Below are 25,172 nucleotides of genomic sequence, written 5' to 3'. Positions count from 1 at the left end.
GAAAAGAAAGAAAAGTTATAAGGCATGCAAATCCTACCTGCATAATGGCTAGTGGTCACTTCTTCAAGGGTGAGAAATTTTGCTATTAATCACAATGAAGTCATGGCATCATTATTTTACTAATAGAACCATTAAAAAATAATCATGATAGTACAATTAAAAAGAATCCAGTTTCAATCTTGACTTGTTTCATGAAATAGTGGGTCTCGTAAAATAGATTATTGTTTTCTTGTGAAACAACAACAAACACCAGAAATTAAAAAATGTTTTTGCATATAGGTGACAAAGAATTTCATTAGAAAAAGCCTTTTATTGACAGTTATTTTCATTGTGATTAGAAAATGAGTATTCAGCCACTAAACAGTCCCCTTACCACTCCCACCCCATTCCAGGTTTTCTTGATATCCAGTTGGGTGGTTTCCCCCTCTTAATTTTTTTTGTAGATCCCATAGTAACTTGTGTCCCCCATTTACAGCGTGGTGGATGTCTTTGGACCCTGTTGTTCGAGAGTTACTGAGTTAGAGGTTTATTACTATTTGTAAGATAATCAGCTGATTTGGTATGTAAAACATCATTAAAAGTGTCTTTGTATCTCTGTTTTACAGGGCCTGTCTGGCCTTTTTGGTCAGGTAAGAGGCATCCATGTGACCCCCATCGCAGCAGCAGCCCAAAAGGTAAATGTATTATATGTTTTATTTATTTCCATGCTTTAGCAAGGGGATGTTGTGATTACAGGTTGAGTATTGCTAGGTAAAAACATATTGCAATATATTGCATTATGGCATGTCTATTGTAGTACAAATCATTATGTATTTGTCATTAGTAGAATTTATGATATGAATGTTAATTTTTGAAAATTTTGCACTGATATAATGAGAATTTCTTTGCATATAATAAAACCTGAACAAGAAAAGAAAATCATTTTACTTTTTATATAACACACCCACTAAATAGAATTACATCAGAGATTTAAAAAAAAAATTCATTCAACATGAATGAAAACTTCTACTTGCAAAAATACATAGAAAAGGGTTACAGAAGTATCTTGCCTGAGTAGAAAGGTCTTTTGGTTTAAGGTGTCTGAAAGATTAATATCTGGCAATTTGTTAATGACAAAGAACCTTTTTTAGTTTTGCACATATTGCACCCTGCATATCATTGGTTGGGATTTGTAATGGTGCGTTGTTGTTGGTAGTTAGTTTTTTTCATTGACAGTATTAAGGAATGCGAGTGCAGCGCTGGTACATAAAGTATCATGTGGGGTTTTAAAGATTTGTCATATTTGTGTCATGTCCACCTTGATAGAAGCTCAGCATAACTTTGGGATCCATATGCATGTCCTTCCTTGCTCTAGATCAGGGGTCTCAAATTCAAACAACCCTGAGGGCCACATGAGGACATTTTTGATAACCCAAGGACCATACCACTTTTGTTATCTCTCATGATACCTTGTGGCACCAATCATTTTGCGGGCCACAGTGTGTGGCTTGGCGGGCCATGTGTTTGAGACCGCTGCTCTAGATCTAACCAAGTGTTGAAGTTGTTTTACTTTCTTTGTATGTCTTTTCTATCTAAGTAAAAGTTGGGCTCAGAATGGGGGCATTTTGTGAAGGCATTGATTCTTTCTCAAGGTAGGATGACAAAATTTCAAATGCAGTTTCGTTATAATATATAATGCACCAAATGTTGAGCAAAACTTGTGTGAATTACAAAACTTGACATAATTTAAGGGTTTTATGGGTAAAAACCTAAGACTCATTTTCTATAGTAACAATAATAAGCTGTGTAGAGATTATATTTTCTTGAAGTATACTGTTTTTTATGCATACATTTTTTCAAATGTTTAATCAGTGTTGTTATGTGATTGCTTCTAAACTCTCGAACAAAAATTTTTCTCTATACTTGAATACAGATTCTTGTATTGTGGAAGGAGTCTTATTGTTTCCATAGAAGAATTGTTGTTAGCTGGATCTTTTAATAAAATTGGTCCTAGTGAAAAGTTGCAAATTCACAGTGTTAAAAACGTGGTTTTTTTTGGTTGTTATTCATGGCTTAGTTGTCTAATGATGTCTGAAAATGAACTTTTTGTATTAGTTTTATTTATGTTTGCTCTTTTCAGGTTGCTTTGAGCAGATTTGAACCAGATCAGTATATTGATTATGACAAGCTTGATCACAATCTAAGTGTTGTCAAGAGAAGGTAAGAATCTGTAAATGTTTTTGCACACATTTCCTGTAGATTCAAGTTTAATTATGTTACATTAATCTGCTATATCTAGCTTGTATGTTTATGTAGCTTATGCATGTGATTGAACTAATGGATTCAAGCATAATTCAAACCAAGGACAAGAGACACCACTGTAACACGTGTTAAACTATGACAACATATGTGATTGAATTTTAAGAAAAAAATACATCCTTATCAGTTTTTGGTTCTCGATTACCACCAGGGTTTTCAATAATTTTTAAAACTTTAGTCATGACTGACCTATGACCCAATAATCTCAAAGTCAAAATGAAAGTCAAGCTGAATCTCACTAGTCTTTATTTTGTGACCGTCATGATATTCATAAAACAGACTGAAATTTAGTTTTTTTGTGACATGTTAAATAAAGACCCAACACTTGTATCATATTTTGTAAGAAACAGACAAGCAGAAAGTGAGATGGACATGGGCATTACTGATTTTTGTATAGGTATTTATCTTTATAATTATTTTGTATCCAGGTTGTAAGGGCACGTATTTAGACTTTTAAACAAATCTGGCAATGCTTTTGAAAGAAGAATATAAAATAAAGTTACATACCTGAATCTGTTAAGTAATCTTGAATTCATCTGCAAATCTCAGGTCCTTATAAGTGTTCATTTCTTGTTTCTACTTTCAATTTCAGGCTGAACCGTCCTCTCACCTTGTCAGAGAAGATTCTCTATGGCCACTTGGATGACCCTAAAACTCAAGTGAGTTTTTCCTAGCACTGTCCAGATTTTCTTTCTGTACAATGAGCAGTAGACCTTTGCAGGCTCAAAATGTTGAAGGTCATACATTGCACTTTATAGCACCCCCTCATCCCCTGCTTGCAGGAAAACATCTTCTTGATCCAGTCTGTTTCTATGTCCATGCATATATCAGTCCATCTTTAAAAGCTCCAGGTCATTGAGACCCGATGGTCAGTAATCTTAAGAGCTAGTCATGCCTTATTAGTGAACTGTTAAACACGGGGCAAACATAAAATATGCCACTCACAAAAATGAACCTTCAGGAATTTACATGTCTACTGTAAATTATACAGCCGACTGAAATAGACATTCATTTACATGCTCAAATTAACTGAGCTTTCATATTATAATGGTTTATAGTCATTTTAATTTGGTCAAGTAGTTTTTCAGAAAAATGGAAGGACATACCTCACTGACCTTGTTGATCTGGACTTTAATGAGATCAAAAACGATGCCCCCGAATCTCTTCCTCACTCTTCCTATGTCTGTCCCATTAGTCCAACATGCATATTGGGGAATTAACTCTTTCAGTATTCTACATTCTTGTGCATCACAAGGAAAATGTATATTGGTCATGTAGTTGGCTTGACAGAAAAATGGAACCTCTAGTGAAGCAACCATGAACACTTTCAGTTCATGTTTTATTTTTCATTCGGTCATTGTTATGAAGGATTAGCTATTAACATTTTAAAAAATTATTTTCTTCATTATCGTTAAAGATGATGTATAATAGCAATGTATTTGCATATTTTACACAAAATCTAGTAAAAAGTTGCATTCAGTCAATATAAATGTATTTTTGAGGGACACATTCAAGATGTTCTGTGTATGTTTGAAATGAAAGTACTTATTACTGTGACACTCTACTAAAAAATATTGATATAATTGAACATTCTAAAAGGTATCATTAGCATCTTGATAATAAAGACTTAGAATGATATTTCTAACAGAACGCCTCGTTGATGTTGAAAAAATTCAGTTCCAAATCAGCGATTAATATAGTCATTATATTGAATTCTTATATAAAGTTCTGATTAACAGCAACAAGCATGACTGTGTTTGACATTTTTGACTTAAGAAATGATATCATAAGTTGGAATTTAGCTTTCTTCAGAACATTTGCGAATTATAAAAACATCATTATCCAGAATAGGTAATGTTAAAACTGAGATATGGCAATGAAACCATTCAACTTCTTCCCAACATCAGCTTATCGTGGAGATACAGAGCACAATTTAAGAGAAGTTGTTCAGTTTCTGTGCATTTATCTTTTTCCAATTAAGATTTGAAATGGGTGCTCATTATATCCAGGATTTTATGCTAACAAAGTTAAAAGTTCATGGAGGATAGTACTATGCAGGACTGTATACGATATAAGTCACTTATATAATGTTAACTCCAAGCCTTAGCATATTCTGAAATATAGGATCTGATCTACAAGCAGTGTTATTTATGATGTATCTAATTTTCGTTGTTTCAGGATATTGAGAGGGGAGTGAGCTACCTGAAACTTAGGCCAGACAGAGTTGCCATGCAAGATGCCACAGCACAGGTATTTATGATGCAGATTTGTCCATAATAATAATATCTCAGATTTTGGGAAGCTGTCAGTCATACATTTTTTTAATATTTTATTGTTACTAAAAGTTGTTTTTGTTGCATAAATTACATGTCGAACTTGTCAAAAATTCCACAGCCCAGATAACAAGAAATCAGTGCTGGGCTAATTAAATTTTGTTTAATTAGCCCAAGTTTTATGTAGAGAACAAATTTTTTAGTCCAAGACAATCTTCTTTGCTTAATCCTTGCTGGGCTAGTAGTCTAAATTTGAAGTTGTTGCCTCCTGAATAAGGTCTGTTAGCGTAAAATTTCATTGTTTCTGATCTTGGAGAACACTGTGGAGCTTGAGGGAAAGCACTGACCATGTGTGGGTTACCACTTGCCCATTACATATAACAGTTCTGACGTTGGTGGTAAAATTAATATTTGTGACAGTAGAACCATCATTAACGTCCTCTTGTTCTCTAACACATCTCCTTTTTAATAACTTTTGGAAATTTGGTTGACCAAATGCAAAAGAAATTTATTCCCCCATGCACAGTGTGACAGAAAAAAAATCAGATGCAATAAATGCATGAACATTTCACAGAAAGATTTCTGATATAATACTTAAGTTGACTTTTCGTAGTTAAAGATCATGATGTAATAAATGAATTAACATTCACAGAAATATCTTTATGTAATAAATAAATGAACATTTCACAGAAACAATTGTGATGTTACTTTTTATGTTTGACCAGTTAGACAGTGTGAATCATAAGATGTGTCAAGATAATAGATACATGGAAAGCAGAGTAAGGAGTCTTGACTGTATTTCAATAATAGATACATGGAAAGCAGAGTAAGGAGTCTTGACTGTATTTCAATAATAGATACATGGAAAGCAGAGTAAGGAGTCTTGACTGTATTTCATTAATAGATACATGGAAAGCAGAGTAAGGAGTCTTGACTGTATTTCAATCATAGATACATGGAAAGCAGAGTAAGGAGTCTTGACTGTATTTCAATCATAGATACATGGAAAGCAGAGTAAGGAGTCTTGACTGTATTTCAATAATAGATACATGGAAAGCAGAGTAAGGAGTCTTGACTGTATTTCAATCATAGATACATGGAAAGCAGAGTAAGGAGTCTTGACTGTATTTCAATAATAGATACATGGAAAGCAGAGCAATGAGTCTTGACTGTATTTCAATAATAGATACATGGAAAGCAGAGTAAGGAGTCTTGACTGTATTTCAATAATAGATACATGGAAAGCAGAGTAAGGAGTCTTGACTGTATTTCATTAATAGATACATGGAAAGCAGAGTAAGGAGTCTTGACTGTATTTCAATAATAGATACATGGAAAGCAGAGTAAGGAGTCTTGACTGTATTTCAATCACTGCTGAAAGAAGATAGGTTGAGTAGGTGGCTCTCTTGATATGGAAGCATTAATTATCAGGATTTATTTTGTCTGTCTCAGTTGATATATTTATTTTTGGAAGCATTTGACCCTTGCCTAAGACTTTCTTACATGTGACATACCAAATATGATCCATGTTTGTGATCCAGTCTTGCTCTGGAAGGTCATATTTGCTACTTTTATAAAAAGTTTGATAAAGGCTGAATGGTCATATTTACTATTTTGTTTCATTAAAAAAGTTTATGATCAAGACTTGCTCAGGAAGGCTATACAGTAATACCTCGAACATTCGCAAGGTTAGGTTCCAGAACCAGTCGCAGATCAGGAGGAATTGCGAATGTTTGGTACAAGTCACTAAAAATGCTAATAAATGCTTATTTCTAGGGTTTAAACCCTAAATATGACCCAAATCATGCTCCCAAAGCACTTTAATTTCATTTAAAAGTTAGCTTAATACATTACCCTTAAAAAGAGAGATAAATGGTTGACGTAAAAATAGAGTACAGTATCGCCTAATGGGTATTTGCCACACTAGCGCATTTACAGTACGGTACATGTATACTAATATTACCCCTATACTAATTCATTGGCTGCCGTTTTCTTTTGCACTCACAGTAAGGTAAAACCAAGTAACGAATGGGACTGTAAACGTAATGACTAACATTTTCTTTGTAATTGTCAGGAAGGTAAACTAGGTAAACTTCATATGTCACAGAAGTCATATAACGAAGGTACAATTCAATAAAATAAAGAAAACATGTACATAGAGGGTACCAATGAAAATTTCGCGAATGCACGAGGTATTACTGTATTTGCTAGTTTGTTTCATAAAAACGTTTATGATCAGTTATAGCTCTTAAAGGTTGTTTACTTGTTTGTTTTTTATATGAAAATTGTTTTATTAATATAATTGATTTGGCATGGAGGGATATCAGATTAATTGATTATTCTCATAGTTATGAAGATCAGAGGGTAGGTTGTCAGTTTTGGTATTCAAATTTTTCTTGTTTTTCATCCAAATTTTATCTGGCGTTTCAACTAACAATCAAATAGACTAATTGTCAACATGGGTGTACTTTAAAGAAACAAGACTCAAATGGAACAGTTGAATGTGACATTAACACAAAAATAATTTATCAAGATATTGAAAATAAATTTCCTGCTTACTTAACATAGGGTTTATCAGGAAAGACATTAATGTTGTCTTAGATTAGTTTCTTTGTTCAGTTCATAATGAAAATCTTGATAACTTTACTGCTACAGAAATGAAAAGCCATCTGTAATGTGATGTTTTTACAGATGGCCATGATGCAGTTCATCTCCAGTGGCCTCCCCAAGGTAGCTGTGCCCTCTACTGCTCACTGTGACCATTTGATTGAAGCCCAAGTTGGAGGGGAAAAAGATCTTGCTAGAGCCAAGGTATAACTTCTTTGTAAATATTATCAGCAGGTTTATATTGTGATGATATACATGTGTTATTGCTTTTGTGTATAAGTTCCACTTTTTTAACCAGAAGTGTTGAAGGTTCCGTCAAGAGTCAAAATATGAAGTTTCAGAAATGCGTGAAATGTAGATCACTGAGGCTTAGATATAAAGGCAAAGTAATTGCTACATTTTCATTATCCTCCATGAATATGAGTTTTTAGATCAGTGTAAAAGATACTGTGGTGAAGTCATGCTATAGCATGATTGTTGGAGTCCAGTGCCATTGTCATGTACCTTATCATGCTACAGATTGGCGGTGGGGTGTGGGTTCAATACTACATGCTTCAGTGGTTCAGTTACCATATTAAATGGGCTCCGAGTGGCCAAGTGGTCTAAAGTGCTCACCGTTACAGATCATTGCCATCTCACCTCTGTCTGCATGGGTTTGGCCAATGTGGGTATGTGAGAAAGCTTGCCAGTAGCTTCTCATGGGTTGGTGGTTCTTTCAGGGCTTTTCCCATGTTCTTCCTCCATCATTTATACTGGCTGCCATATGTAGCCTATGTTGTGCTGAAAAATGCTGTTAAACCCTACAACAACAACAACCATATTAAATTAGTGCCTATTAAGCAAGAAAAGGAGGAAAAAATTAGAGATAGTATATTTAACATTTACTTCATTCAGGGAACCATGCATTGGTACATACATGTATTGCATGAATGGTTTAAGTTACCGCAGATGCATGGACAATATCCACATCAACTGTGAAGGATTATTCTTACTGCTGAAGACATAACCCCTCACACATTGGCCATTTGGCCAAAGGGAGTCATTAAATTAGTGTACGCTGAACGCTCACAGGATTGGGTACACTAATGAAGATTTCAGCTCACCAAATACGCCTGATGCACGTCAGCCTTGAATGCAATGGCCTCAATTCGGGACAGAGCGGAGACAGCTGACTGGCATCCCAAGTCTGCTTCCCAAGTTTCCATTTGTGTGACATGGCTGCACTAAGGACATTCAGACAGTGATGACTCCTTATTCATGACTGCATAACCTTAGACCCCTGACATGATTTTGCCACTTTTGCTGGATTCATCTGGGAAATGTTTGATGGTAGACAGTAATCAGGTGCAGAATCCCACAGGGATTTCATTTGCATAAATATAAACAAATTGTCTTGATGTGCTAAACTAAAAATCCATCCCATGAGCAGAGCAGTCATACTCCTACTGGGTGATACAGGTAAGAGGTAGGATCGATATTTTATTGTTATTTAACTATTCTCTTAATGTGATGTGATCAGGTAATGTATTTGAGGGAGTAAGTTAATTTCTTCTGGAAATTGTTTCTCTGATGATACTTACTAGATCACATTAGAAATAATTCCTCTTACCCTTCCCTGCAATCTGAGCATCATTTAAGATTTTGCTTAAGTAAAAACTTGTATCTTCAGGTTTTAATTTTGGCCACCAAGTAGGTGGAGAGTGGAGTTAACTGTAATAGTTGCTTCCTTTGTCTGTACTGCTCTAATGGACTGGTGGTTAGAGCATCTGCCTTGGAAGTGGAAAGTCGTAGGTTCGATGCCCTGCTGAGTCATACCAAGACTTACAAAAATGGTACTAACAGCTGCCTTGCTTGGTGCACAGCATAAAGAGGTTAGTATTAGGACTGGTCAGCCTGGTGTCAGGGTAATGTGACTGGGTGGGACATCATGCTACATGTCTGCAGCATGATGCACCAGTGCGAGACATCATTATAATCTGTCAAACTGCAGACATCTTAGCAATATGACTGAAAAATTGTTAAAGCTACGTTAAAAATCCAAATCACACACACTCTTTTGTCAGTATATTATATGGACGGAAAGACTTTATTTGTCTTTCTTTGATTTGGAGGTAGCAGAGATATGTAATATGATCCAATAAGTATTATCAGAAAACACAATTTCCTAAACAAAATTACTTTTTAGTTGAAATTTGGAATAAATATTTGTATTCACTGGTCAGCTTTCCATATAATTGAAAATACATTGTACATGGTGATAGGTTACCCGCATTAGGTTAAATGTGAATTGTACATTTGAATGAGTATATGAATAAAATGGATGGCAGTGCTCAAGCCCTGACTGAAACTCCACAAGCCTAGACTCTAGCTTCCATATGCCCAAAATGTCCCTTTATTTTAAATATTACTTGTCACGTAATGTTACAATTGCTACAATTAAAGTATAAATTCACTAGGGTTCGACAGGTGGTTTGAAGGTAATGCAGTTGTGATTACTTTATTTCACTACACTCACTAGAGACTGAATGGTCCTGGTGTTCAGGTTTCTCTGCTGGATTCTCTGGACAGATCCTGGTCAGAATCAAGTTGACATATGTCAATATGTTTGCAGGATGTGCAAATAATTGATTGCCCATCCCCTCTTATTTTTTTTGTTTTGCTGGTGTGCTTCACAAAGTAAAACTCCATCGAACAGAAGTTCTGAAATGTATTTCTGTTGGGTTTTTGCCTATAGCTAATTACTTCCTAAATCAGCTTCAGAAATGAATCACGCATAACACTATTCTGAAAATTTAATTGATCCTCTTCAGTTTAAATATGCAATAAAATCTTACTTCAAAGAAATGTTGCCGCTGTTAACAACTTTGTCAAAAATGATAATATATGTGGCTTAAACATTCTCATTCATAGCAGTGATGTGTAATAACTTTTGTTCTCCTACATGCATCTAGAATCTCTTTCATTTACCGATATTGGGTTGTTCCATGTCCTGATTGTAACTATGCAAATTAGCACAGCATACGTATCCCCAGCAGTCTTCAAATCCGTCTCACTTAAAATTAAGTAATATGTGAAATGGGGATTTGCCTTTCAATTGCTACAATTTAAGCTGTCCAAACCTCAGCTCACTCATGACTGTTTACTGTTTATACATGCTATGTGTAATGGGCATATACTGAAAGTGGTGTCTTTTGTATCTTTTATTCCTAGTTTTGAAGATTACTGAAAATTATATTTTCTCAAAACACGACTATGTCGGGGTTTAAGAGTACAAAATTATGTTTTTAGCATGACATGCCATGTTACACTTGATTAAAATCAGATCTTCATTTCACGTAGGACAGTGGTTTGAAGCTGAAGTGGCTAATACTGATGTATAAACTCTGCTTGTAATAATGGCTGTGTCACTTGAAGGTTGCTCAAAGCCTATGACTTGCATCCAGTAAAATGTGGATTCTAGGGGTGGACAATGATAGTAGTTTTTGAATAAGATTTTAAGAAGAAGAAAAAACAATCTAGTTTTTATCAGCTCATTATAGTACTTCTGCTTTGTTATCATATAAAAGAATGTTCTCTTTTTATTGTTGTGTTTCTTTATTCCTTGTCACAGTATGTGTGCGTGTGTGGATTAACAGCATGTCAGCTCAATACTGGCTGTATATTACTAATTTGAAATTCAGTTCTAAAAATATTAAAAAAATAAAAAGTGGTTGTTGGAAAGTGGGGGTCATCATTTTGTTGGAAAACTTGTACTCTGTGTGTGTGTGTGTGTGAGGGAGATTATTTTTGTGTGGGCAACAGCTTGTAGTGAATTGCCTTGAAACTTGTCAGATACTGACATAAGGTGAACATGTTTATATGGTTTCATGATCTCACTCTGATGATTTTATAAGTGTCGTGTACTATGCTGATACTTGTTTATCTTGTTCTTGCATTTGTAGGTGAAGGAACAGTTAAACAGTATTATGAGTTTACTTAATATTGATGTTTATGCACTCGAAAGCATTTTTTATTATAATGTTACATTTTTGGTTTGATTCTCTTCTTTAGGAACTGAACAAAGAGGTGTATGATTTTCTTGCCTCAGCAAGTGCCAAATATGGAGTTGGGTTTTGGAAACCAGGAAGTGGTATTATCCACCAGGTATATATGCATATATCTATGATCAGTTTTAAAAACTGCTAATAAAATTATTGCTAAATAAATGCAGATTTAGGTGCAGGTATTGTGTATCTTGCAGATTAATTCTTATTGTCTGTGGCCTTTCTCTTTATTATAAGGTGAATGGTAAATAAATGTAGTAGAGATATTTATTTAATGATATATACAAGCAGTTGTTGATCAGTTTTAAATCTTTATTTCAAAGAGAATAATATATGAATAAAGCTAGGAATATTCAACATAGCCTAGGTATTTGGCGTGCATTCTTTGACTCTACTTGTATCCTAAATGCTATGGAAGGTTTCAGCCTACAGTCTTCCAGTGAAGTGACTTGTAAGTTATGACACAACGGTTTGTTTTTTTGCTGAAATTGACTTTGTTCCCCTGAATAATTATGATGAGATAGCAATTATTTTATCAACTGAGTTCTTTTTACTCTATCACAATCATGTTAGGAAAAATAACTAATATTGCTTCCCAAATCCAGCGGAAGACAAAAATCCATCTCTACATTCTAGCATCAAAGGGAAGTAAATCTTCTTGGTTTGTTTCATAATTACCTTCTCTGTCCACCACTAGGTGCCCACCCATCGACTGGATGTTCTTCAGTTTAAGCATGAGTGAAACACTGGAGGGATGCTTGCATTTGTGGGAATGGGATGGATTGCTTAATTTGTAAAGTGAATAAGTAGAGGGTAAAGCTAGAAGTCATATTACCGTAGTAGTAAATCTGGAAAGTGGAGGATTGATTCTGACATTTATAAACTTATTACTGGAATAACTAGTTTTGCCCCTCCCCTCCACCACATTAATAATGAATGGTTGTCACAAGTTAAGCACAAAACATATTTTAGAAAGGATGAAAATGGAGACCAATGACTTGCGTTTCATTAAAGATTTTTTGTGCCTGAGAATGATCTTTTGCAGTCGTAATATGTGTCTGTAGTTCAACAGTCATCTAAAGATTTAGTTAGCTATGCCCTTTACTTTTTTGGACTGTCATCCCTATAATTAGGTAAGTATTCCAGGACAAATATAATTATAGGTAAAGATATTCTTTTTCCGTCAAATACGTTACCTAAAAGCATTAACTTAGGAGAATAGGTAATAATGGTAAGAAATATAAGAGTGTCAAGCCTCTGCCTTAGTTGCTTTTAAAGGGGCAGCTTGATTGCATCCTCGATGATGGTGAGACTGGTTCAGCAGAACACTTGTTAAGATATCTCTTTTGGGCCCAGAATGTCATTTATGTCATATTTTATTGTTCTGGGTATGAAAGGAATTAATGTGTTTTGTTTCAGATTGTCCTTGAGAATTATGCTTATCCAGGAATTCTTTTGATTGGCACTGACAGTCACACGCCAAATGGAGGTGGGTTGTATGGAATGATATGTAATTGATAACTGAAAAATTCAGTGTATCTGTCTGTAGATTTCTCTGACAGTATATTAAAAGTGATCTGATAGATATAGATATTGTTTAAAATATTTTGTGTCTTCTTTTAGAACTTGGATATACATAAGGTGATTGTTAAATATGAATGAATTTTAATATGTCTTTATTCAGGAAATAATGTGAGCTTTCAGTCAATGAAGTTGGGGTTGTGATTTGAAGTAATAGTAAATCTTTGCCACTTGTAAATGTATCATACGGTAAAGGTCATTCATGTGGGTTATATGAGTGATCCTTCCTTAATTTATCCATATGTGAGCATGGTTCCAGTCCAGGTCCATTTGAAATACACAAGCAGTTGAATAAGATTTAAATTGGTGCTAAAAATGATAATACATAATGAAAAACAGGCTTCGGACAAATTTGCAAATCAAAATATGACTAGAAACTGATAATATTAAACAAATCCATTACACAGTAACAATGGCATTTGTATTATAAAATGATTTTAAAAAATAGGTCATTCTTATTAGAACTTATCATTATTAATGCATTTATAAGCATCAATCCCATTGATGCATTTTGCTTGCAGATTCTGCTCAGGAATGTAACTTGCCATGCTCTACATCTTTTAAAAAAATCAATCCAATAACTTTTTTTAATAACATAGTTCAGATAATATGTTAGTGTTAGAATACAGAAATGCACATATTTTTTGGGCAATGAAATAAACTTGTACAGATGCAAACTCAAATCTTGACATTTACTGCATATTTTGGATGTGATCATCTTGTGACCTTGTTTACTCCCTACAGTTTATTTCTTCCATGTTAAAATATAATGCATGCTTGCAATCACGGTAAGTGGTCACTACTATCCTTTACCTATGCAGGAGGTCTTGGTGGTCTGTGTATTGGTGTGGGAGGAGCAGATGCTGTGGATGTAATGGCAGGGCTTCCATGGGAGCTGAAGTGCCCTAAGGTATACTCTCATTTCTAACATGAAATTTAGCTATGATAAGGTTGATTTATATTGAAGACTCTTTTGCCAATGAACAGTAAGTACATCTTTGGACTGTGCAACAGTTTCTGGTGCCACAGAGTTGTGTCTCTGCAGCTTTGTATTCTGAAGATCAGAAATGAAATACAAAGTTTTAGAAACTGTGTTATATTCCTATTCATATCTTTTAATCATTAATTGTTTAACACTTGGGCGAGTGCATAACTGCTGTATAATATAGAATTATTGTTCAGTGTACAATGGAGAATGATGCAAAATAGAAAAAGCAATACTGTGCTGCTTATGTGATCAGTAACCTTGCAAATGATATTTTTAGCATAGCAAAAACTTATAAATACTACTTGTTGATAGTCTTTTATTTTTTTCATGATGGAATGCCACTTTTGGTTTGTTGATGAAATTGGATTTCTTATGGGTGAGCTTTGACCTTTACATTTTTTACCTCAAAAATTTTAACATTTTTTATGAATAAATTGGGTCTGTTGGTAACTCAGTGTACCAAAATGTTATCATTTCTTGTTGAATTGTAACTGAATTTTATATGAAAAAATGTGAACATTATCATAATTAGATAATCAACAGTTTGTATCAGCATTTAACAGATACACTTTGGTTAAGAGGGCTAGTTGCAAATGATGACAGTTGGCAGACAGACACAAGAAATAGCTTCAACATTTTTAAGTATCAAAAGAGATTTCTGTCTGAATATTGTGATTGCTTTTAGTTAATCTAAGTGTTAATATAACATTTTCTGTTGTTTTATTATTAAATATTGACATAAATGCCCTTTATATATCATTGTGTTTATTAATACATTTAATTTATTCTGCAGGTCATAGGTGTGAAGCTGACTGGCAAGTTGAATGGCTGGACCTCTTCAAAGGATGTCATTCTGAAAGTGGCAGGCATCCTCACAGTTAAAGGGGGCACTGGGGCCATTGTGGAATACTTCGGTCCAGGAGTAGACTCAATCTCTTGCACAGGTACAGTTTTAAAACTTGCAACATGTTTATAATAAAGATTATAGCTTGAAATAAAATCTATAACTTGTATCCAGCTAAGCATTCAGTCATTTCCATAACAGGTTCCTTTACATCAGCAATCTTTCATCGGCAATTTACACTTGCAATTTTCACTATGATTAGATTTGTAGTGTCCTTTTTATGTGCATTTTAGCAATAAATGCTGATAGTTATGTATCGATGTCCCATGCAACACGTGGTTTAGAGATGTAACCTATCCATCTGACAGCCCCTCTTGCTGCCCCCACATTGTGGCATGCTGTCCAAATAGGACATTGTTTAGAGGTGTGCCCAGCCCTTCTTGCTGCCCCACATTGTGACATGCTGTTCAAATAGGGCTTGATAGAAAATCTCCTGCAATTTATACATTACACTGTAGCTATGATACATATCAGTGTGTAAAGAGAATTTTTAACATATGCTTAAAATTTAAATATTTGATCAATGGTAAACATAAATACATAGTTTTTTTAAGATGAAAAAGTTGACATCTATTCACGCCATAGGGCATAACATTGCTTACATTCTGGATGGTAAATTAAGTTCCCCATTAAAACCATATCTGGTTGACTAAAAATGGGTAGAGAACAGTTAACAACAAGCCAAATTTCGTTTGGCTTGATTTGGTTTGGTTTTTCATAGAGCAAGCAATACAAATAGATTATTTAGTGTTAATACAGTTGGAGTAAAGTACCTTGCCTAATGATGTACAATTATAGCTGACCTGGGATGATCTATTGGTAGGATTTGAACCTGCACCTGTTCTGTTCCAAGCCTGGAATGCTATCCATTGCACCACTGCTATTCCTGCCAACAGTATGTGCCTCTTACAATATGTGGTTTGTTCTACATCCCTAAGCACACAGGGGAAGACATGACAAATATGAGATAAAAACTTTGTGTTTTCCGTTATAATTGTACTTGAGTAGACCTGTCAGTATCAGTCTATTTTTGTATCATAATGTTGGAAATGTGAAAATTAATTGAATCCCTCGTACATTGATATTACTTTTTTGCATGTAGATAATGTGTGGAATGAAATATTTTTATGAGGGTTAGAAATAATTGCATGCATGCTTTCATTCTCTTATTTTTAACTGTGTCCATTACTTCTCATCATGCATATTTGCTTTCAACATTGGTTTTTAAGCAATACTTTATCTTCAAGAAGAAAATTCTCTGTGTAAAATAATTAAATTTTGGAATGCATCATATTGATATGCAGAGTATTCACACTTAAATGTGTGTATGCTTCGATGAAGAGATTGGCCATATTACTTCAGAAGAGCACAGTAGAAACTATACAGTGTAGTTAGTTTTAACTGATGGAAGTGGGGCCCCGAGTGGCTGAGTGGTCTAAAGCGCTCACCATTCCGGATCACTGCCATCTCACCTCTGTCTGCGTATGTTCGAGTCCAAGGCTCGGCTAGCGTGGGTACGTGGGAGAGCCTGCCAGTAGCTTCTCGTGGGTCGGTGGTTCTTTCCTGGGTTTTTCAGGGTTCTTCCTCCACCAGTTATACTGGCCACCATATATGGCCTATCTTGTGCTGAAAATGGCGTTAAACCCCAGAACAACAACAACTGATGGAAGTACCTAGATTACAGCAATTACAGAGGTAAAATGCATAATCACGGCACTTAAACAAGATTTTAATTTCCCTTTTGAATACATTATCCAGTGACATTAAAATTAGGAAGATGTTCTCACCTCTCAAATCCAGCAATCTTGGAAAGACAAACAAATTTGTCTTTTGGGATTACATATATAAACAAAGGGAAGAACTTCTTCCCAAACATTTTCCATACCTCCTCTTACCACTTCTAGGTGGTTAGAGTTGTTTACCAGATTTTTGCTTTGTTTATACAAGTCATATTGTATTCACACCTCAAGGAATTTAAATCTTGTGGATTTTACACCATCTGTCAACAACTTTGTATAGCATTGAAAGCAAAGGTTTATACTAAATGTTGGAATAATTTATAAAAAGAAAAACTATTGATATTTATGTTTTGAACTTTTCAAACTTGTTAAACGAAATGCACTAAATGTAAAATGATTATGGCTAATGAAGAGGTGTATGTCACTTGCATGTACCCAATGTTCGTTCATAGCTACATGCAGTGTGTGTGATGTATGTTATAAAATATATGGGCTACAGTATTAAGTCTGAAGAAAGACAGTAAGCCTAGAGAAATGGAATGCAATGTTTAAAGTTTACATCCTAATATGTCATTGCTAGCCATTGTTGTGGGGGACACATTCCAACAGCTACATTGATCCTGGGTGACTGCAACTGGAAGAAGAACAAGTGTTTGTGGTCTTACTATCTCAGCAGGCTTATGGCCAGGCTGTCCATCCAGCCAGTATTGAAATTGACCAGCCAGAATGTATACCAACTTAACTAAACAGCTGACATCTGTTAATAATGTGCATGCCAAAACTCGTCTTGCAAGTGTTTCATTTTCTGTGTCTTTTCCCACCTATTTAGACAGGATTTAGTTTGCAAGTTATGTCTTTGTTGAATATCTTTGACAGTTTCAGTAAAATATCCATAGGATTGTCATGATATTGATTCCTATTATAAGATATATGTATGTCATGACAAAAATGGATCATGGAACTGCATGTACTACCTGAACTTGTGCATGGGATGTTTATGCAGGATCTAAATTAAGAAATTATGCAGAGGATTACAAACCTGAAACTGTTTTTTTAAAGTGTTGTTTAAGGTAACTGCTACAACTTAAAGAATTATTTATCAGGATTATTAGAAAATCAATTTGATATGTAATGTGTACTTTAACCAATTCTCAGCAACTTCTGTTTCTTACTTGAGATGCCACATTCGATGTGAATATCATTGGTACATTCATTAAGAAAAGAATTAACATAAAAATCATAACTAATCTAGTTCCTCTATCAGTGACAGCCTTATGGATGTTTATTTACATGTTGACTGATTTTGTATATGTTTGCAGGCAGTAAACAAAGCTAAGCCATCTACAGATGTAAATTTTGCTGCCTTAGCCATCTCTCTCCAAATTTACCTATCAGCAGCTACGGCAGCATTTCTGATGACATCCTCTAAAAACACATGCTCAGTTTTTCTCTGGTAAAAGACAGAAACAGTCTTCTCCTTAATCAATGTTTCTGATCAATTGGGACAAATAAGAATTTATTCCATCCCAGCATTTCATCCACCTAGCAGATCTCAATAATTATGTCTAACTTAATCATGCAAACACTGAATATTGAAGTTGCAAAGTTGATTCCTGACAAGGAGTGGATCATAGCAACTTTGCAACACCTAAGATGACACGCCACAGCAGCAGATTGGGTTCTTGCCTGCCGTTTTATACACACTCTGTAAATGGCCCTGTTAGTCTAATGGTATCCCATTTCCATTAGTCTCAGTCACAAAATCATGATCTCAGATGAAGTGGTGTCTTTCTTGTGTTAGTGGCACAACAAACAATGGCTCACAGTAGGACTTCCTTTACAGTAGGAATTACTTTATACAAGCCAGACACAGAAATTTCCTCTGTACATGGGCCAGCTCGTATGGTTCGGGAGCCCATATATTGCCCAGCTTCAGCAGGGTCATTGGCAAACGGGTGCTGCAAGAGCTGCCTCACCACATCAACAACCTAGATACAGAAGCCATTTTAAATGCATTTAATTTCTGGAAGAACCAAATACATGGAAAGGTAGTCCTCATTATATTGGACAGTTCTGTGGTGGTGGCCTACGTCATCATACTAGGGATGGAATCTCCAGATTTATGCCTGCATGTTTGGGAATTTCTCCACAGATGTGCACAGATGAATCTAACTGCCCTTTTCAGACATATTCTGGGTATGCTTAGTGACCTGGCTGTTTCATTGTCAAGAATGGGACCAATCCTTCATGCTGAATGGTCTATCCACCGAACAGTCTTTCAATGGATGTGTACACTTTGGGGCCACCTGATGACAGATCTCTTTGTGACATTGTGGAACCACAAACTGCCCACATTTGTTTCATCGGTCCTGGACCCAGAGGCATTTGCCAGTGATGCACCTTCAATCAGCTGGGTGAGGTTTTGGGGGTTACACCTACCCCTCCTCCTCCAGTCCTGCTACCAGAAATAATTCACAAAATCAGAGACCAAAAAGGTAAAGTGATTCCAATACCCTTTGTATTGTAGACAAGTGGAGAGTTTGCTTAATCTAGTGATAGGTGTTGCCTGGAAAATACCCTCAAGACCCATCCTACTCAAAACAGATACAGTTGAAGGGCTTTCATCCATCTTGTCAGAAGAGACTGGTGAACAAAAAGAATTTCAACCATCTCATCAATCATATAACTAAACTAGAAGGCCCTCCACTTTGAAGGTATACCAAAGGAAATGACTGGTTTTCAGGAACTGAGCATGGATGCTCAGCATTGCCTTCGCCTGTCACCTATTTTCCTCATGTTAATGTAATAATGGAATGTAATCAAAGGAGAAAGCAAATTATTTATTATGTTTCTCTGAGAATACCTGATAACATAACTAGTAAATGATCCCATACCTCCCTGCAAATATGAGCATCCACATCGAGATACATGATGTTTTGTTGGTATGATTGATATAAATGCCAGAAAACACGTGATGAAATACATTTCACATTAGTCTACAGCACTGTAACTACTCAGTTGGGTTGAAGGAGCATCTCAAAAGCCCAAAACTACTGTCAATGTACAAGTAAAACATCTCAGGGCATGTAGTTTTCACTTTCCTAATAGAAGAAAGTGAAGTTTACATTGTCTTTTGTGACTTAGTTGGCAGCTTCACCTGGTAGGATTGCCTCTAGTATGATGTGTCCTCTTTAAAAAATATATGTAGTAACAAATAGATGTACTCATCACTACTTTTATTTTGATGGCCAGTTTAGTGTAAAAATTCAGTGTTTAATTGTTTAATGCATGCAAGTGTTTGGTGTATGTAGTTTTATCCTAGCCTGCCCATTGTATGTTGATTGGTTAAGGTTTGTGTTTGAGTTATTTTTGAGCGTATTGCATTAGGGTAGCTGTGTTGCATGAACAGGTTTCTAGTTTAAAAAAAAGTATTTATGGGGAGGGTGCAGCCTAGTGTTGTTCTCTAACTAGACATAGTGTTCTGTATGATACTTATCTAACATTGTTATAGACATTGTACATATGTATGCATTGTAACTTGTCTGATTTCTTTACAGGCATGGGAACAATTTGTAACATGGGAGCTGAAATTGGTGCCACAACCTCTGTATTCCCATACAATCACCGCATGCAGGATTATCTTAGAGCTACCAACAGAGGAGGTAAACTTAGTTGTTCCAGCTTGCCTATATGCAAGACTAGTCCTTGTATGTAACCACTGGATTATTATGTTCATGCTCGTGTCATGCCTCATCTAGAAAAGAAAGCACTTCAGCGCATGCACACACACACACATACTCATAGACAGACAGACAAACACACACACTCAGTTTATGCTATGGATGCATTCCTGAGGTTACTGCATAAATCAAAATTTGTGCAAATCAAAAGTAATTGTGCTCCCTTACTGAACAATGAGATGCTCCCAGATGTACATATGTGAGCTGTACATGTGGCATCAGTAATGGCATGAAACAAGCACAGTGGCACAAATTGAATATTATTTCTTCATTATGAATGGTGTAAAATGAAAGTGCATAAATCAAATGGGCATATGGCACGTGTTACCTGTGGCCATTCTAATTTCCTCTAGGCAATTTTCTTAGATAAATGTCCTGTCTTCAGAGGTCAGTGGCCAGGTGTTTCCTAAATGGATAATGGTTTCACTCTGCCTTAAATGTTCATTGGAATGTATCTACAGTGAGTGCTCAGTCTATGCAAAGTGAATTTTTACTTCAGTCATGTTGACAGTTTAACTCAAAGTTGTCAAGATGTCAAATTCAAAAGTAAGCCAGTTTTTATCACTAGGTTTGAGGGTCAAAGCATTGCATTTGTTGGATGGTTAGAAAAGTAGTCATGCTATCACAGCTGAAATGTGCCAGTGTGACAGATATATCTCGAAAGAAAATGTTTGTCTTTGAAATGAGATCCTTGTTACATCCCTTTTCAATAGGATCATGGGTCATTCAATATTTAAAATATGTAAGTCAGGTGGAGTTTTGGTTCATGTGTCATAAAGAAAAGCCATTTATGGCTTCTTTGGATTTCCTGTTCATCACAGGCTTCTCACATAAGATGACAGTCCTTTGTTGTCAGCAAGGAGAGCAACTGGCTTATCCAGATATTTTTAAAGCATGAACAGCTGTTTCCAAGTGAAACTTTTATAAGTATGTTAAGAAGTGATTGATTTTTCAGTTCATCGTTTCTGTTTGCTAACAAATATTCAAAGCTATAACCTGTCTTAAAGGGGCAAAAATAGTTGTGAGATGGTTGTCCCCCAAAACTGCAATGTGTAATGTGTGCACAGTGTGGCAGGGCATCGACTAACCCTACCATCATTTATAGGGGTGGTGGATTTGTTGATACCAGCTTGACCTGGTCTGACATCTGTTGATTAGGAAAATTTGGTGTTGAATGAATGTGCACCCTTATTCCATTAGAGATACATTTCCTGATTGATGAACACTGTTCATTATATCACTTTTTCACCTTAAGGCACATGACTTTTATTTACAAAAAGAATGTTTGTTTTGATCACATGACACTGTTGGCCAACTTTGCAAAGGTTGAGTGTGTGTGTGTGTATGTGATTTGGATTTTTAACGTAGCTTTAACAGTTTTTCAGCGATATCGCTACAATGTCTGCAGTGTGGCAGTTAATAGTGATGTCTAGCACTGGGGCATCATGCCGCAGACATGTAGCATGATGTCCCACCCAGTCACATTATCCTTACACCAGGCCAACCAGTCCAAACACTAACCTCTTAATGCTGATTGTCAAGCATGGCAGCTGTTAGTATTTTTATAAGTCTTTGATATGACTCGGCCTGGGATCAAACCCACAACCTCCCACATCTGAGGCGGACGCTCTAACCACTAGGCCACTGTCCCACCCAGTCACATTATCCTTACACCAGGCCAACCAGTCCAAACACTAACCTCTTAATGCTGATTGTCAAGCATGGCAGCTGTTAGTATTTTTATAAGTCTTTGATATGACTCGGCCTGGGATCAAACCCACAACCTCCCACATCTGAGGCGGACGCTCTAACCACTAGGCCACTGGAGCAGTGCAAAGGTTGAGGCCTTGAATAAACAAATTTTCATCTAATTCTGTTCTTTGTGATTTCTGTGGACCAAGAAATGTATAAGAAGGTGAAGATCAGTTGCTTTGTGTATGGTTAAAAAAATGTGTATTTGTCAACACTTCTTTTTTAATTATGTTAGAAAATGGAGGGAAAAAAACATGGCATAGGTAACTTTAGATTAATGGACAGTGCAAGTTATAATTATTTTTGCTCAAATGCAATATGCCTGTTATTTTTTATTTTAGATATTGCCTCTATAGCCAATCAATACAAGAACCTTCTGTCAGCTGATGGCAACTGCAAATATGACCAGGTTGTGGAAATAAACTTGGATACGGTAAATAAGAATGTTGTTGCTAGTCGTTTTCATTGGTTTTCTTTTCTATTAGGGCAGAATTAATTTAATGCACGTGGGAAACTTTTTTGTAAGAGTCAACACATTCCAGATGTTATTTTTTAAGTCTCTGTCTATTTAAGACCACTTCTTAATAGTGCTGTTGAATGTTTTTGTGGGACGTAAGCTTTCTTGCACAGCTGGCTAAAACACCAAAAATTTCTTTTTAATTTAGCTCTTTTTCTTTAACCAAACACCACTGGAACAATTATATGTGCCTGTTAAAACTACTTGCCTATATATAGTAATGACTTCATTTTTTCTAAACAGAATTTACCAAATTATATTCAGTTAGAGTCATAAATTTAAGACTATCATTAGTCAGCAAACTTAAAATGATTCATAATTCTCTACCACAGTAATTATTTTTTTGTTTTGCATAATCTGATCATATGTGGCAATAATGTTTTGCAGAAGCAATTATTTTGCCAAAATTTACAAGTATATGTAGACTTTTTAATTGATTTTAGCTGGAGCCACATGTAAATGGACCCTTTACACCAGATCTTGCAAATCCAATTTCACAGCTGGGTAAAATAGCAGATGAAAAAGGCTGGCCAAGAGAAATCAAAGTTGGTAAGCACATCGAGTAGCAAATGAAGTATTTTTTGGAGAACAGTTGTGCAGAGAGGCCAATTGTTCTAGATTTTATGGAATGAATTTAAAACAATTATATCGACACAGGTAGGGATGACAAATATGATAGACTGGTGCATAGCACATGGTTTCCCGATTTAAAAGACAGTATGGATTAGGCAAGAAGAAAATAAAGAAATTAAATAAGTTGAATGTGGTAGCAGAAATGATGAGTTAAGAAAGATGCCAGTAATTCATGAGAAAAACTAATGCATGGTTTGTACAGTCTTTGAAGGTCTTTGAGAGTTTGGGAAAAATGAGGTAGCATTTTCAAGTACTTGAAAGTTTTGGAAAATTGAGCAGATTACCCAGATGTCTTTAAAAGTCTTTGAAAATTGAAACAAACACAGTATTTTTAATTTCTTTCCATAATCACAAATAAAATTGTCCAAGGTTGTTAGATTCAGATGTATAGTCGTACTATACCAACCCGTTTGTACCCCTTACCGATTTCAGTAATGGAAACCTTTAATGTGTTAAAAAGTGCAAAGAACTTAGTCAATTCATTCTCTGATTTATAATTTCTAACATGACTGTGAGTAGAGGGGCCCTAACACCATCATCATCTGCGCGTTTCATTCCTAACGGAAGTTTTCAATATAATAGATGGACATGGACATGCTTGAAATCCATTTCCAGTTTCTGGGCAAGTCCGTTTTCAGCAATGGGGTGTGTTCACGACAACAGCTGTATACATATGTCGTCTGCTTCTGATACTTACAGTGTTGAATCAAGCAAAGAAAAAGAATGACATCAACAAATTTGCCTTTCACGTGGATTTATCAAGCAGTTTAATTTCTATGTTCATGTTTGCAAAGGGATATAATTCCAAACTCAGCGTTACGGAATTATCCGGCAGTTACCAAATAGGATGAACTAGGGGTGATGGAAATAAAGTAGCCTATAGTGTATGCAATATGGTGCCATATTAGTATGGAAAGTCCGTTAAGCATGAAAGGTGCAGGGGATGTCAGTATTAGTGCCATTCTGGTCACATGTTCTAAATTATAAATCAGTAATTCAAGTGACTAAGTTCTGTGCACTTTTTATCACATTAAATGTTTTCATTATGGAAATCAGTTGTGAGGTACAAACAAACGGGATGTATAGTCAGACTATAATCAAAGTTTTCCTGGGTTTTTTCTTTTGATGACCTGTTCAGTTTCATTTCTGCCGCAATAACAAACGAGCATTTGTTTGGCCATCCAAAGTTGGCCTTCACAGTGACATCAATAACACATGCACTCTTCATTAAAGCAAGCCAGCTACACCCTTCATCAGAGGAAGTCAGCACCATAACAATTTTCAGCAGATTTTTTGTTTTCTAATTTAATGGTGTTTGTTTTTCATAATCATATCATTATATATGTTTTAGGCGTTATCTAATGTTGTAAAGCGCTTAGAGCTTCTAAACATTAGGCGCTATACAAAGTCCTCAGTAATATTATTATTATTATTATCACAAATAAAATAGGCTAAGGTCGTTAGATTCGGATGTAGTCAGTATTCCTGGCTTCTTTTTAATGAATCATTCATCAACTTTGGCCAGTCAGAATGTTCAGTACACTAATTCATGATTTTTTTTAACAAGTCTGTTCAGCCATTTGAATTTTGGTTACATTGAACAAGCGCTCACTCTGTGTAGAAAGTGCACGAAAGTAACATGCTCGAAGATTCAAAAAATTTTCAGTCAGTTTACGTCTTCAGTTATGTTTCACCTTGTGTTTAAAAATGCCAGGTCTTGGCTCTTTCAACAATATCTCGCTTGAACAAGAGAAATACAAGGAATGTCTGAAAAAGAATAAGACATCTAAACGTAAGGCATTTTGTACGTTGTCAGATAAGGGAAAGGGAGAAGCGAAACTCAGTATGGTCCTCAGAATTATGTGTTAGGCAGGAGGAAAAGTTGAGTCCTGATGTGATTAAATATTGACTCAGTATGGAAAATTAGTGGATGAAGTTATCCATTCAGACAATCATCCCTTGAAATGCTTCAATAGAACAGATGATAACAGCCTTGATGAAGTGTTTTATTCTGTCCTTTCCGAAAGAAAGGAATATGTTGAACTTTGGAATATTCTCCAGAAAATGTTGTCACATGGGCATGCAACAGTGGAGAGA

The 25,172-nt window shown here is 35.5% G+C and overlaps 1 protein-coding gene across 1 annotated transcript in view; it reads left to right on the top strand.

Annotated features, from left to right (window-relative positions):
• Nucleotides 1-25,172, top strand: part of LOC149803029 (aconitate hydratase, mitochondrial-like) — a 68,789-nt gene that overhangs the window by 2,874 nt on the left and 40,743 nt on the right. Inside the window, exons 2-13 of the mRNA XM_089952586.1 lie at nt 606-674; nt 2,120-2,199; nt 2,891-2,957; nt 4,477-4,548; nt 7,263-7,382; nt 11,229-11,321; nt 12,641-12,710; nt 13,624-13,712; nt 14,584-14,734; nt 19,991-20,095; nt 22,267-22,358; nt 22,886-22,991. Coding sequence (XP_089808712.1) covers nt 606-674; nt 2,120-2,199; nt 2,891-2,957; nt 4,477-4,548; nt 7,263-7,382; nt 11,229-11,321; nt 12,641-12,710; nt 13,624-13,712; nt 14,584-14,734; nt 19,991-20,095; nt 22,267-22,358; nt 22,886-22,991 — 1,114 coding nt within the window. The remainder of the gene's footprint in view (nt 1-605; nt 675-2,119; nt 2,200-2,890; nt 2,958-4,476; nt 4,549-7,262; nt 7,383-11,228; nt 11,322-12,640; nt 12,711-13,623; nt 13,713-14,583; nt 14,735-19,990; nt 20,096-22,266; nt 22,359-22,885; nt 22,992-25,172) is intronic.

Source organism: Sinohyriopsis cumingii, chromosome 3 (assembly GCF_028554795.1).
Source record: "Sinohyriopsis cumingii isolate HCF-2022 chromosome 3, ASM2855479v2, whole genome shotgun sequence".
NCBI classification, from domain to species: domain Eukaryota; kingdom Metazoa; phylum Mollusca; class Bivalvia; order Unionida; family Unionidae; genus Sinohyriopsis; species Sinohyriopsis cumingii.
Note: the sequence above shows the minus strand (reverse complement) of the source record. Positions and strands in the feature narration are given on the sequence as shown.